This window comes from Chiloscyllium punctatum, chromosome 23 (genome assembly GCF_047496795.1).
Source record: "Chiloscyllium punctatum isolate Juve2018m chromosome 23, sChiPun1.3, whole genome shotgun sequence".
In the NCBI taxonomy this organism is placed as follows: Eukaryota; Metazoa; Chordata; class Chondrichthyes; order Orectolobiformes; family Hemiscylliidae; genus Chiloscyllium; species Chiloscyllium punctatum.
In genome coordinates, this window is record NC_092761.1 from 74,977,521 (window position 1) to 74,994,059 (window position 16,539).

At 39.1% G+C, this 16,539-nt stretch overlaps 1 protein-coding gene across 18 annotated transcripts in view; it reads left to right on the forward strand.

Moving 5' to 3' along the window:
- Positions 1-16,539, forward strand: part of ncam1a (neural cell adhesion molecule 1a) — a 497,275-nt gene that overhangs the window by 323,901 nt on the left and 156,835 nt on the right. For all 18 annotated transcript variants that reach the window (XM_072593194.1, XM_072593195.1, XM_072593196.1 and 15 more), the window contains exons 7-8: positions 5,227-5,390; positions 11,097-11,239. In XM_072593194.1, coding sequence (XP_072449295.1) covers positions 5,227-5,390; positions 11,097-11,239 — 307 coding nt within the window. The remainder of the gene's footprint in view (positions 1-5,226; positions 5,391-11,096; positions 11,240-16,539) is intronic.

Here is a 16,539-nt window from a genome sequence, read left to right on the forward strand (position 1 = left end):
AGAGGAGAAAGCAAATGCTTCACTGCTGCATTTCAAGCAAATATGCGCACTTTTGTTGTTCCTCCTAATCCTCCTCCTTGCAATTCTAAAAGAAAAACTGAATCACGTAAGTGCAGTCCCACAGATGCAGACAACCCTCTAGTCCTTCAACCAAGTGTCTTTTTTTTTCATTTTTTGGGCTGTAATAATGAGAACTGATAAAGCTCTATGGCTGCATAGATGAGCCAGAGCTCTGTCTTCCTCACTATCATATTGAAACAATATCCAGTAGGCAACGTTAGGTAGTGACCAGCTACAGGTACCTTGCCTGGTTTCTTGACACACTCCTTTCGCCAACAAAGCCTAGAGCCATGTGGCTAATTATACTGGCTCATTGGGATGATAATGGATTGAGATAAACTGAAACTTCATGATCTGCAAGACGTTTTGTCAATTTCTGATGGTAGTTGTGCTCCAGATAATGAATAGACATAAATAATAAACATGATATAACTGTAACACAAACCAGATGGGAAGAGGATACAGAAAAAATTCAACACAAATAGATCGGCATTTTTTTAAAAATGCAACTGTTTGTGGCTTGAAACGAATGTTGACAGACCCATGAGCACGTGAAATTGGCTGGTTGCAACGCTGACTTTGCTCACCATAGGAAACTAATTTACAAACGAAAACATGACTTCAGTAGGTTTATTTCTCCTTTGTACATGTGTTCGAAGTGGGACTGATCTTCTGAAGAGTGGCAGTATTTTTCAGCTCCTACTTCTGCCCTCATGCTCCAGAATAGCATTACAGTGTGTAAAAGGATGGCTGAGCAGATATCTGTGTCAAGCACAGGATAATTGCAAAGTACTGGAAACATTTTATATGCCTTTTGTTTTCCATATTCCAATTCATTAAATATCACTAATATGATTAAAGAAATGTAGTGTAAATTCACAGGCGAACTGACTATGAATGGATGCTAAAACATTAAAAGTTGCATAGGAGTCATTATTTTGAATCTTTTATGGGTATAGTATCTATTTTAATATACATCTAAATTAAAAATTGCATCAGAGTTCAGAAAGTACTTTGGAATATTTACATAGAGCTGTATAATGCATTTTTCTGAAATCCACTGTTAATGAATGAGTCAACTCATCAAAAGCAATAAATGAAGTCAGGGAGAGCTGGGAATTTGTCTTGCAAACGTTTCGTCCCCTGTCTAGGTGACATCCTCAGTGCTTGGGAGCCTCCTGTGAAGCGCTTCTGTGATCTTTCCTCCGGCATTTATAGTGGCTTGTCTCTGCCGCTTCCGGTTGTCAGTTCCAGCTGTCCGCTGCAGTGGTCGGTATATTGGGTCCAGGTCGATGTGTTTGTTGATAGAATCTGTGGATGAGTGCCATGCCTCTAGGAATTCCCTGGCTGTTCTCTGTTTGGCTTGCCCTAGTGTTGTCCCAGTCGAATTCATGTTGCTTGTCATCTGCGTGTGTGGCTACTAAGGATAGCTGGTCGTGTCGTTTCGTGGCTAGTTGGTGTTCATGGATGCGGATCGTTAGCTGTCTTCCTGTTTGTCGTATGTAGTGTTTTGTGCAGTCCTTGCATGGGATTTTGTACACTACATTAGTTTTGGGTATCGGGTCCTTCATTCTGGCGAAACGTTTGCAACACAAATTCCCAGCTTGGCGAACAGAACCACAACAACGAGCATCTGAGCTACAAATCCTCTCCCAAACTTTGAACGCCTACGGACGAGAGACGCTAAGACAAGCCAAGAAATGGGAATCCTGTGCCAACCGCCTAAGCGCCACATACGAACAACTCCGGTTCCTGTATGAATGCCGAAAGAATCGCATCTTTCCACCATGTGTCAGATACAGACCACCAGTCAACAACCCACAAGCCAGGGACACAGCCAGACAGAATGAACTCAAGATGATCCAGGTAACGATTACAGACGCTCACAACAGACTTCACAAATACAGACAAGAAATTGCGCGCCAAAAATTGTTAATTTCAAAAACCACCAATCAGGAATGGACCCGGACCATAGAACAGGCCGTCACCATAGGACAGAACAGGACCACACACCGCAAAAAAACGGCACTAAAAGAAAAAATGGCCAAACTAACACATAACGAAGAGGACACCACAACACACACCTGGGTTAGAAACCTCTCCCAGACAGCTCACAGACACGGAAAGAACAATACTAGCCAAGGGACTCAACTACAACCACAGGGATGCCAAGACAGCAGATTTCCTAGCAGCACTAGAATGCACACTCAGGAACAATGGATTGACAGAAGAGACACAACAAACAGTGAGACAAAGTATCGTACCTCTGATAACAAGGAAAAGACAAACACATAACCTCAACACCAAGGAGAGAGAAGCACTAAAATCACTAAGAAACGATAAGAACATAATTATACTACCAGCAGACAAAGGCAGAATGACGGTCATCCTGGACAAAGCAGAGTACACCCAAAAAGCATAACAACTACTTGCAGATACCAACACCTACCAAAAGAGGGAGTTTGACCCCACTCCACAGCTCACCAATAGGATAAACAACACACTGAGGAACCTACAAAAAAACGGACAGATAACCAGGTCTGACCGACAAAGAATGAAACCTGAAAGCAACAACACCCCCAGATTCTATGGACTACCTAAAGTGCACAAACCAGATATCCCACTCAGACCCATAGTATCACTACCAGGGACACCATCACACAAACTGGCCAAAGAACTACAGCAGAAACTGAAACACCTGATCAGCGGATCCAGACAATCTATACAATCGACACAGGAATTCTTGGACATCATCAGAAATATACACATAGACAAGGAAGAAACCATGGTCTCATTCGATGTAACGGCACTGTTCACCTCTATCGACAAAACCCTAGCCAGAGAAACAATAGCCAACCTGCTGGACATACAGAACAGACAACAGGACGTTGAACCCATCAACAAAGACGGCATACTTAAACTACTGGATCTGTGTCTCACAACACACTTCACATTCAACAACCAGCTATACGAACAAATCAACGGAACATCCATGGGCTCACCCATCTCTGGACTCATAGCAGAAGCGGTAATGCAAAGGTTAGAACAAACAGTCTTGCCACAAATATGTGGATAACACCTTTGTAATCATTCAAAACACAGAAATAGAGAACACACACCGGATCATCAACGCCACACTCACAGGAATCCGATTCACTAGAGAAGAAGAAAAGGACAACCAACTCCCATTCCTAGACGTGATGGTACAGAGAACACCGAACGGAGAATTCACCACAAAGGTTTACAGGAAAGCCACACACACACAGACCAAGTCCTGAACTATGAAAGCAACCACCCCAACACACACAAACGAAGTTGCATCAAGACACTATTCAAAAGGGCCACAACACACTGCAGCACACCAGAACTGCAAAAGGAGGAAGAGGAACACCTATACAATGTATCCAAAAACGGATACCTGCGCAATTTCATCAACAGATGCCTAAGGGAAAGACAACGGAACGAGGACATGCCGCAACCCAAAGGACTAGCCACACTACCATACATCAAAAACATTACTGAACTGACAGCCAGACTACTGAGACCTCTAGGACTCATAACAGCACACAAACCAACAGCCACTCTCAGATAACAACTCACCAGAACGAAGGACCCGATACCCAACATGAGCAAAACCAATGTAGTGTACAAACTCCCATGCAAGGACTGCACAAAACACTACATCGGACAAACAGGAAGACAGCTAACGGTCCGCATCCATGAACACCAACTAGCCACGAAATGACACGACCAGCTATCCTTAGTAGCCACACACTCAGATGACAAGCAACATGAGTTCGACTGGGACAACACTACTATTATAGGGCAAGCCAAACAGAGAACAGCCAGGGAATTCCTAGAGGCATGGCACTCATCCACAGATTCTATCAACAAACACATCGACCTGGACCCAATATACCGGCCACTGCAGTGGACAGCTGGAACTGACAACAGGAAGCGGCAGAGACAGGCCACTGTAAATGCCAGAGGAACCATCACAGAAGCGCTTCACAGGAGGCTTCCAAGCACTGAGGATGTCACCTAGACAGGGGACGAAACATCTGCAACACAAATTCCCAGCTCGGCGAACAGAACCACAACAACGAGCACCCGAGCTTCAAATCTTCTCCCAAACTTTGAAGTAAGGGAGAGTAAAAATGTCAGATATGTTTATCAAGTGTTGATCTTTTAGTACCTGGTACCATAATTCTCTGACCTGTTTTTCAATTTTGTTTCAAGAAAGGGCATATTAAAATGATTTGGTGTTCCACACAGTCATTTTACCACAGTGTATCGTCAACAAATTAGTTTGTCTCTTATTTCTTAACAGTAGATGTGCGTCATTTGAAATCCTCAAGACATTTGGCATTGAGTTAATCATAACTGTTACTAAAACAGCACGAGGCGTTTTTTTTGATGAATTTCTAAAATATATAGTAGCTGAAGACGAGAAGAAGGCAGTCACGCATTGTGTTGCTATGTGCTCTATATCTACAATGCATGCTATTTGCAAAAAACAGTTGAAATTGTTACACCTCACTCATTAAATTCCACTTAGCACTTGAGGATGTCAAAAACCTAAATTACTAAGTTAGCTAAGTACAGATAATTATTCCCCTTTCTTGAAATTTGCCTCTATACGTCGATATTAATTTCAATTCAGTTGTATTCTTTGTGTTGTGAGTTGGAAAACTGTCTGAGAATGGGAGCCAAAACAGCTTTGTTTGCAATTGATTTAACTTTTTATGATGCACAAGAGGCTTAGTGTTAAAAAGGTTTTAAAAAGCCTTTTATTTGCTCTGAAGCAGGTCTATTCTCTTGAAATATTTTCCCCTCTGGTACAAGAGTTAAATTGACTTTATTTTACTGCTGTAATAAAGTATTGTGAAAAATGGGACAAGCATTACTTAACATATTTTAGAAAAACCTGCTTTGGTTCTGTATCGTATTGTACAATGGCACGGTCTTGCTGTGTTTATTTAATAATAACTATGTTTAACCATGCTCAAGCCCTCCAATGGTCACAAGGTTACATTCACTGAGTGTAAAGCCACCTATGTCTTCGAAGAACTCTGTCTCTAATTTTGCAGCTACACCTATTCTCTGCAGAACCTCTGATTTGTAGTTATTAGCCTGACACATCTCATTTTCTGTGTTCTTTTTCAGAGATGATGTGGTAATTGAAGCAGATGGGAATAAATACATTATGAATGAAGATGGCTCTGAACTCACAATCAACAAAATCAGTAAAAGAGATGACGGAGATTACATCTGCATTGCACAGAATAAGGCTGGAGACGCTGAGCTTGAGATCACTCTCCGAGTGTTTGGTAAAACTCTTCACATTTTGACGCAATTGTCATTAGAGTAGAACATCCAGCCCTATCCTGCCTGTTACCCAGCAGTTTGGTGGTGGATGAGAGTGAGAACTGCGGATGATGAATTCTTCACTCTTCCAAGAAGAGCTTTTGCCCAAAACGTCGATTTTCCTGCTCCTCGGATGCTGCCTGAACCGCTGTGCTTTTCCAGCACCACTCTAATCCAGAATCTGGTTTCCAGCATCTGCAGTCATTGTTTTTACCTAGTGATATTGTGACATACAACTCAAAGATTAACACTCCTTACCTGGTTTGAATAGTCTCCTATTCAGTATCTTCTGGGTAGTTAATGTGGTAGTATAAAGATGGGGAATTCAAGAGCAATGCAGTATTTGACACTGTTATAACCAGGTGAGCTAGTGGAATATTCTTCCCTGTTTTCAACTCCCACTTTCCATTGGTGAGTCACAACAATATTTTTTGCTTTGTTAACACTCAGCTCAGTCTTAAACTGAAACACGGTTAACTTGAAATAAAGTCAGCAAATTGCAAGAGTCTTTTTGTGAAAGGAAAATAAAATAAAAGGAAAAAAAAAGGAAAATAAATTTTCTTAACTTCTAACCCTGAAAAATTAATAAAAATTTTCAAAAGGTTGGTGTGAAGAATATCTAGTGTAAAGGCAATTGCAGTTAAAGTTATTCAAGTCCTTGAGATTTATATTTTATGTATGAGGCCAGTTGTTTAATTATTGACTTGTATTCTGCAGCATAGAGTCATACAGATGTACAGCACGGAAACTCGTCCACATCTTTGGTCCAACCCATCCTTGCCGAACAGATATCCTAACGTAATCTAGTCCCATTTTCCAGCACATGCCCATACCTCTCTAAACCCTTCCTATTCATATACTCATCCAGATGCCTTTTAAATATTGTAATTGTACCAGCATCCACCACTTTCTCTGGCAGCTCATTCCATACACTCACCATTCTCTGTAAAAACAGTTGCCCCTTAGGTCCCTTTTAAATTTTTCCCCACCCACCCTAAATCTATGCCCTCTAGTTGTGGACTCCCCCACTCCAGGGAAAAGATCTTGTCAATTTTCCCTACCCATGCCCCTCATAATTTTGTAAACCTCTATAAGGTCACCTATCAACCTCCAACGCTCCAGGGAAAACAACCCCAGCCTACTCCGCCTCTCCCTGTAGCTCAAATCCTCCAACCCTGGCAACATCCTTGTAAATCTTTGCATAACCCTTTCAAGTTTCACAAGATCCTTCCGATGGGAGGGAGACTAGAATTGCATGCAATATTCCAAAAGCAGTGAAAAAACTTGATAGATCTTGAATTCCCAGTGAATGTTTGATATCCTAAGTTGCTTTTTTCACTGGGACTGACTTTGATGTTGAGCGACAGGGTGGTGGAGACTTCCACATTTTTGCTGTAGGTTCATATTTCTTTTTTCTCTCTTATTGTTGCTCAAGCAGCTGTTGATTGTGGGTGTATTTGTGTATTCCTGACTCTGCTCCATTGTATTTCTGAGCTGAATACTCTAGACACATCCCTAAATCTCCTAACAGGTTAATGGGGTGGCACTGTGATGCAGTAGCTAGCACTGCTGCCACACAGCGCCAGGGACCTGCGTTCGATTCCCACCTCGGGTGACTGTCTGTGTGGAGTTTGTACGTTCTCCTTGTGTCTGCATGGGTTTCCTCCCACAATCCAAAGATGTGCAGGTCAGGTAAATTGACCATGCATAAATTGCAAAGTCAGGGGTAAATATAGGGTAGGGGAATAACTCTGGGTGGGTTACTCTTCAGGGGGCCGGTGTCGACTTGCTGGGCCGAAGGGCTTGTTTCCATACTGTAGGGAATCTAATGTAATCCTCATGCAAGTGTGAATTAAAACAAGATTTCTTGATGCTAACTTAATCATCTAGTTTCACTGCCTTTGGCTGAAACGGTAATTGCAGTGCTGGCATTAGTTTTATTTAGATTGCTATGATATATGGTCAGGTGATCATGGCAGGCATTGTTGGTCAGTATTTGTCCTCTTTTCACAATCGCTTTAGTCCATTTAGGTCTTGGATGGTTTAGGTTAAAATCAGATGTTGAAAGTTGAACACAAATAGAATCCCAACAGTGTGGAAACAGGCCATTTGGCCCAACAAGTCCACATCGACTCTCCAAAGAGTAACCCACCCAGACCCATTCCCCTACATTTACCCCTGATTAGTGCATCTATCCTACACATCCCTGAACACACAGGAAGAATGTGCAAACTCCAATTGGACAGTTGTCCTTGGCTGAAACCGAACCTGATTCCCTGTTGCTGTGAGGTAGCTGTACTAACCATTGAGCTACTTTGCTACCCATTTTTATTAAGGTTGTAACAATACACAAAAGCAATTGATTTTTCTTATATCAAGCAATATGGTATTTTTCCAAATGCAACCTGACCCAGCAAACCTCCACCTCTAATCCAGAGAAATCGTTCAGCTGTCCAGGGAATTTGCCTTCCAACCTAGAGCCTGGAGTCTGTGGGGTATCTTCCAGAATAGGTAGAAGTCCAACTTGCAGGAGATGTTCAAAATCTGAAAATTTCAAATGTATTTGTTTAAGTGCTAATCCATGCACCATCAGTATCAAAATCTTAAGGCATTAACTAAATCAAGCAATTTCAGTTCTGTCCTCTTACCAGGAGAGGAGAAAGTAATGTTTGAAAAATAACAAAGCTCCCTCTGGTGGCAAAATATTCTATTGCGTTAGTCCAGGAATTGAATTTCTGTTCCTCTCATTCAAGCAGCACAGAATTAAAGATGGACTGTTTACTTGTTCAGAAAATTTTTATTTTCATTTGTTCATGAACACATGTAATGCAAACAGCAAACACCAGTGAGGTAATGAAGATACTAGAATCTAGGAGGGGATTTTTAAAAATCTCAGAAAAGGTTAGAAACTTTGAGCATGTAAGGTAACATCTGGGGAGAGAAACCAAGATGATGTTGCAGATGAATAATCAGCTTCATCAAAGTGAACTGTTAACTCTGTTGCTCTCCACGCGTGGTATAAACTGCATTCAGACTGATGGCCATTGAACCACTGTTGAGAATATCATGTCCACGGTAATTGCTATGTAAAAGTGGTTGATCAACATTTTATCTTAGATCACAGCTTGATACAGAGATTGTTTGCTTTTTTTTTAATGAATTGTTTTGTAAAATTGATTTGTAAATATATAATGTACTTCAATCATTTGATTGTACCTGTCATATTGACCACCCTGAAACAAAAGGATTACCTTGTAGAAGAGAACCTACAATACAGCCTTGAGAGAAATCGTGCAATTTAATATTTGCAACATAAAGCACCACACAAATCGCTCATGAATTGAATTCAGATATTTTTGTGTCATGTTCAATTTGATCAAATTTAAATTAATAATTAAATACATCTTGGAAAGATGAAACTTTGTGCAATTTGGGTGGAGTGATCTTGCCCCTGAAGTATAAGGATGCAGTAGTTGTACTGCAGTTATACAACATCCTGGTTAAAGCCTACTTGGAGTACTGAATGCAGTCTGGGTACCACATCTTAGGAAGGAGACATTGGCCTTGGAGGAAATACAACATAGATTTACATGAATGATATCTGGGATTTAAGGGAATGAAGTATGAGAAGTTATTCAAATTAAGTCCATTTTCTGTAGAATTTAGAACGTTAAGGGTGATCTGATTGAAGTCTTCAAATGCAATATTGACATAGCAGGTGGTGGAATCTGAATTGAATAAAGATTTGATATTCAGTGATGGGCCTTGGTTATAGAGGGGAGAGGAGTAAGGTGAAGCATGTCAACGAGGGGGAAAGTTTTATTCAGGTGAGAGATGAAAGATTTAAAAAGGTTTTAAGGGCAACTTTCTTTTTTAACGCAGCGTGGTTATTGTGTGAAATAACTGCCAGAGGATGTGGTGGGTGCAGACTCAGTGACATGATTAAGATATTTGGGTAAGTACATGAATAAGAAAGGTTTGAGGAATATTGGCCAAATGCAGGCAGGTGTGACTAGTTTAGTTTGGGGACATGGTCAGCATGGACTAGTTGGACCGAAGGGCCTGTTTCCATGCTGTCTGACTGTGTAACAGGAAAGAAACAGGCTAGATAAACTATTTCCACTCCTTGGGAACTCTAAATTAGGAGGCATTGTCTGAGAATTAGGGCCACACCATTTAGAAGAGATGTTAGGAAGCACTTCTGCACAGAGAGTGGTAGATGTGTGGAACTCTCGTCCACAAAAAGACAATGGATGCTGGATCAGTTATTAATTAATTAATTCCATGTCTGAGTTAATACATTTGCTTAACAATTTATTTAAGGGTTATGAACCAAAAGTAGGTATGTGAAGTTAGGCGACAAATCAACTTTGATTTCTTTGAATTGGTAGAGCAGACTGGAGGGCCTGAATTGCCTACTTCTGTTCCTAATCACAGTTCAGGTCCATCTCATTCACACTTTGATTTTTCCTTTCTGTTAGCGTTGGGTAGGATCAAAAATGGGCAACTGTTGTACTGTTATCCATCTTGCATTACACCTAAAGCTAAATTTATATTGGGTTAGATGCTTCAAATCAGCGTTCAAGAAAAGCAGAGAAAAAGCTATGTCTAACAGCGCCTTTTATCACCTTGTGAGGTCCTAAAGCCATTTCTGCACTTTAGAAGGCTCAGTTTGAAGGCAGGAAGTATGTCAGCCTTCACAGTTACACACAGCTAGCTTCCACAAACTGGAATTTGACCGTGAGCAGATAATCCATGTTTCAGTCGCATTGATTGAGGGGTAGTTTTTAGCCAGGACACTGTGGCTTTTCTTAGACAAGTTGCTGTGAGATCCTTTACCTTCGCCTTAAGGTACACACAGAGTCTTGATTTATTCTCTCATCCAAAAGATGGCAATGCAATATTCCTTCAGTACCACACTGAGTTGTTCATTTACATTTAGTATTTCAGTCTCGAGACTGGGGCAGTGTCTCTACCTCTGCACAGGAGGCCCAGATTAAATCCCACTTGCTCCAGAGGTATGTCACAATATCGCTGAACAGGAGCTAGAACTTTTTTTTGTCTCTTGGGTGAACCATTGCTGGTGGATCAAGAAACAGAACAACTCCACATCTTGCTGCTTCAGAGTCACTAAATGATAGCCCAATGGGTTGCTGGAATTAGTAGTTTTCCAAAAATCATAGAGGTTTGCATAAGTATTAAAGTGCACATCAGGGGAGCTTTTAAAATTGTAAGCACTTCTCCATAATCGTTTTAATGATGCACATTTACTTAAAAGCTTCTGAACACGATGATTACCTAATTGTTTAATTTCATACCTACACGTTCCTAGAATTTCCCTACTTGGATATCTGTCAGCCATGAAACGCAGTTAGCATTTTCACTTTTTATTTAGTACATGTGTTTTATGAATTAGTCCACTCGGGAACAATTGGTTCTGCACCATGCTCCAGTTTCTGAATCAGACAATGACAATGGGAAATGAAGTTCCAGTTAGGGCTATTTTGTTGATACGTTGTTCTTACTGAAAATTTGGACTTTGCAGCTCCTGTTTTAACTGCTGAATCATCATCTTAGCTTACTACAAATTCAGTCAGTTTATGGACATTCCTTATTAGTTGGTGCCAGTATGTCATTAACCAGGATTTAAAACACTTTTTGTCTTATAGTGAAACCTGAAATTACATACGTGGAAAACAAGACTGCAGTAGAGCTGGAAGAACAGATTACATTGACCTGTGAGGCTAAGGGTGACCCTACCCCAACCATTGTCTGGATGAAAGGCACTCACACCTACAAGGATGGAGAACAGGTAGAACAAGTCAATGAAATCTGGCTTGATGTAACTGTGGATGAATTTGTACCTCCTTCACTGAGATGGAGAATGAGCACAAATTTCATCATTTGTATGTTATTAATTTTATTAACTTGCCGACAAAGATTAAGTGGAGCCAATAATTTTAAGTCCACTCTTTCCTGCTTGCCTCCATGCTTGTGGCAAGGTTATGCATGACTTTGTTGCCTGTCTAGCCCAAGGAGGACTTGATGGAACTGAACCATAGCTCACTCCACATGGAATCACCATTTGTCACAGTACAGTTTGCACATGTTTCTGATTCCACGAGCATCCTGTATAGACAGACACACATACATTGGTGCCAAGCCCAATTGTAGCACTAAAATTAGTGGATCAGCAGGAATCACCTGATCTAGTACAAACTGCTGCTGAACGTGGCACTTTCTGGACTATAGAGCTTGATCCTCAACTATGCGCTGCATTTATGGATTAAATCCACAGGCACTGCATTGTTTGCTGGTAGGATATTGAAAATATTGGCTACATTAATAGTTTATCAAATTAGAGGTTTTAAACAAAGGTAATTAACTCATTTGCAAAACACAAAATGTCTTCTCCCACAGCACGCTAGCTTTAAAAAGGAAAATTACTTTGCTTCTACAATTAAACTCTCAGTGCTGTATAACATTCGGTCAGGATTATGATTGAATAATGATATACAATCACTTGGCAATCACTTATAGAATTGTACTCTGTTCAGTATGTTCTCCGATGCTATGAAGATTGTTTGGAAACCAGAACCCTCTCATTAGATCCGTGATTTGTTGTCTTCATAGACTATAGAGTTCTTGTGATTCCATTGTCTCAGAGTAGATATTATGCATGGTGGAAGAGCAAATTCTGACAACATGCTCTTCTCTTGTAATTGCAAAATACATCAGTTTCTATCTAGATACTTATAATGAACATTCCCTTAAAGTTTTATTCACAAAAAGGGGTGAATTCAATTGATTACAAACATAAGTGAAAGTGGAGGACTGTAGTCAGTTTACATTCTTGTGTACGGTTTAAAAAAAAATTAGAGTGTTCATTATAAGAAAAGGCATGCATGCATAAGTCACCCATTTTATTCAGGTTTGCTTGTTTGTGTGTGAAACCTTCTACCTATTTAATATCTTAGCATTATTTTCTGGATTGTGGTCCCATCTCATCAGACCGGTGGATAAGGCACTGGAAATAATTATATATCCTGACATGTCATCTTGTGAACATGTCAGCAAAACATGTGTAGGCCTTTTAAGTGATTATAAAATTCTTATTAAGGTTTCTGCTTTGTTGTTGTAATGTGAACTAATGTATTCAACATTAACTTCTCATGTATAATTGGAGATGGACCACAAATCCTTGTCAACAATCGCTCACATCCCATTAATGAATATATATAGAAGTGAACAGTTGATGATTTTGTTATACCTAACATGCCCAGAGCAAATATTTGCCCCTAGTTGTCTTTTGATGCAGTTTCATATTATTTTGAACAGTTCAACAGTTCATCACCTTTTACTTCTTGATACAGTCTTGTCGATGAGAACAGAAAAATTAATCAAATCTCAGTCATAAAAATCCAAACAATTTCAAGTTTCTGCCCACTCACAATGCATAAATAAAGAAGTAGAAATTTTATGTCTCTCATGCATTCTTTCTAAATTAATGCAATGCTTAACATCACTCCAGGCATGCAGATGTGTGAGTCTTTGCTGAAATCATACAAAGTTTCCCTTCTGGCTCCTTTGGTAATTGGGGTGAGGGGTTTCAAGCAAGCTCATTATCTATTCACATCAGTTTGTAGATTATCCTACCATCGGGTGACTCCATGGCTTTAAAGCAACGTTGTCATCTCAATCTATTAATCAGACTATTAATCCAGAAAACCAGATCATGTCATGAGGAATTAGGTTCAAACCCCATCGTGGAAGATTGTGGAATTTGTGGAATTAAGAGTCTAATGATGGCCATGAAATCATTGTCAATTGTCAGAAAACCTATCTGGCTCACTACCATCCTTCAGGGAAGGCAATCTGTCATTCTTACCTCGTCTGGCCTACATGTGATTCCAGACCCCATACACATGAGAGTCAACTGCCCTCTGGGCAATTAGGGATAGGCAAAAAACTCCTGGCCTGGTTAGTGATGTCCACATCTTGTGAATGAATAAAACAAATCTAATAATTCTTGTGAACCAAGATAAACAGATTATCAAATTAATAAAGAATCATCACTGTAATTACAAGTTTACTATTACAGCATTTGGATTTCATTAATCTTAAATATTAGGTATTATCACAGATAATACAGATGGTGAAATTTGACAGTGGAATGCCTGAGAAACACATTTATTCAAAAACTCTCTAGTGATTGATGTCAACCTAATAAAATTAGTTTAATGCATAGTCACTGTGGTGAGCTATATATTTCTGATAAATGAAGGCCTGCTTTCACCAGTGAAATTAGCATGTATTTTACATAATTAATAATCAGTGGATGTAAAAGACTACAACTTGTTGAAAAATGTTCCATTTTGGAGCGCAATGGACAGAGCCATAAACATTAATAAATTCTATCTTGGAATAATGCCAGCTGCAAATAATTTTCTTGGAACAATGATTGCTTGGTGGAAGGTATGTAGCAGACAGTGGGCGCTATTGAAAACTAGCATAAACTTGGATGTTTCTCTGTGAGAACAGGCACGTGGTTTGATACGTGAATCTAATGTTACGATTCAATGCAAAGCCACCTCAACATATTTGGTGTGAGGTTGAATTCAGGAACTGGAAAATCCTCCCTTATTTCAATTAGACATTCCCTTACTTATTGCCTTATTGGATTCTTCAGTTTCATGATAATTAATTCGCATTACTGTCTCTCAATTAGGCATTCAGTTTTCCCAGTCTATAGTTCTTCCTACACGGAAATAAAACAAAAATCTACGGATGATGGAAATCTAAAACAAAAACTAGAAATTTCTGGTGAAACTCGAGATCTGAGGAAGGGTTGCAGGACTTGAAGTGTTAACGATTTTCTTTCCACTGATGCTGCCAGACTTGCTGAGTTTCTCCAGCAATTTCTACTTTTGTTTGTTTAATTCTTGGTGTACTTTATCTTTATAAATGTGGGCCCGTTGCTATTCAGTTGAATACATTTGAGAGTGCCCTGGAAACACTTACTTTCAGAAGATGCTTTTTGGTTTTGCATGTAATTCTGAGAAGGACATGCAATGCCACAGTGTGCTGGCAATGTTAAATATATTGGAATTCCTTTTAATTGCTGATCCTATTGAATTTTCCAAAGTGAGTAGTGGAGTAAAGATAGTAAATGTATTTAACTATATAAAAACTTTGGACAAAAAATTACTTTTTAGTTCACAGTCTGCTTCTTTCAAGCTGAAACAGAGACCTACAAATTTCTGAATTAATGTTCTTTTATCCTATTTATTAGATTCATTGATTATACAAAAACAGATCAGGTTCAGTTTTTGCCAGCTATCGATTGTTAGCAGGAGCTGGTGACAGTCAACTCCAACCTTTTCAGAATACGGCTATGGATTTTCAAGTTTGCTTTTGCAAGTAGGAGAAAAGGTCTTGTCATAATGTTGTGTTGGTTTGGACCAACCGGACTGCAAACACTGGTCATTCACATTGCATTCAGTCCATAAAATCATTTCCTGCTCTTACCAGCATCTGAGTTTAATCTCCAGGGACTGAGTGAGGCTTTTATCACAGAAAATTATAATATACTAGCTATGCATACTCACTCCTCCTCCTTTGCATGCAGCTACACTGTCTGTTTTGTGTGTTGCTTGCCTTCTAATATGGTAAAGTTAAAATATTTGATTTCTATCAGAGATTAATTATTTCTAAGGTAAATGAGGCAATCCTTTTATCATTTGTCTTAGCTTTTTTTTGTTGCTTAAGCTTACTGTTCATCATGAGTGTTTAGTAATTAACTGATCCTGTGTAACGTTTCTTATTAAATGTGTTTGTATCTATTTTATTCCAATCGACGACATTGTGATTGTGAAGTATGTTGTGAAGTGAATGTTCTCATTTTTATCATTTTATCAAGCTTACAGTATAAATCATTGTTCCTTACTGGACGTTCTCTTTCTGTATTAATTTATGAGCACCAGTCCTAATGTGACTGAAAAGAATACAAAGAATACCTTTATTCACACTTTCCTTTTTGCTTTTCTTTCATTTTACATGGGTATTCTTTAAATATTAATGTTGTGAACATTCTTAACTTTCTATTTGCCCTCATTTTACATTTTCTCATTTTTTGAAAATAGTGTTGTCTGTAATTCTTTTTGTACTTTGTTCGTATCCACTGTTCCTTTCCTTTGGCATTGCTGCTTTTTCCCCTGAGATTATTCCACTCTGTCACTGTTCCTTCCCTAAAACTACCTCGACCCTTCTCCAATTTCTAAATCATCTTAAACATGTAGCAGCAATGACATTTGCAACTATGTCATAAAATGCTGCAGAAACTATAGTCTCATTTCATAAACTACTGGTTTTGTTTTGGAGGGGTTTAAAGTATATTATTTTAGGGTCAAACATCATTACAAATAGAAACTCAGTTGAAAAGGAATGTTATTAAATATAGCATTTGATAAGCTATATTGCTTCTTGTAGAAAAATCACAATTTCCCCTGTAAAGAATGTGCTGATGATATTGCTACAAATGGAAGCGATCTTCCCTGTAATGGATACTAGTTTAAGTGTAGATTGGAAGATTTGATATAATCCAAGAAAATGAATCCTTTGGTCATTCGCTGGCAATAGATGGTGTCCTATACAGAACAATGCCAAAGGACAGAAACCTGAAAACAGTATCTTTTAGCGTTATCATAAAAACTAAACCTACTTCCATCAGTTTCTTTTATCTCATAGCTTAACAGGAACAATCTCTAAAACCTCTCTTAAAATAGCAGAAAGGAGTAGTCTTGCACAGTGTCACTTCCAAGTTAATGACAGAAAGATCAAGGTTGGTTTGATAACTGTAAAATATACAAATAACTAAATGCACACATTCCATCACAACAGGAAATGCGTAACTTCTAAAGAAAAATTCTGTCTATACAGTTACCCTTTCTGTACTGGATAGATATCTACCATTGTCCCTGTAATCACCTTGAAGGTAGGGAAGAATCCAACTTGGAGCAATTGCTGCTGCAGAGCCATTCTGTGCTATAATGTGAAGTTACCATTAATTGTTTCTCTCATAAGATGTTAATTCCAATGAATTTTGTTCTTCTC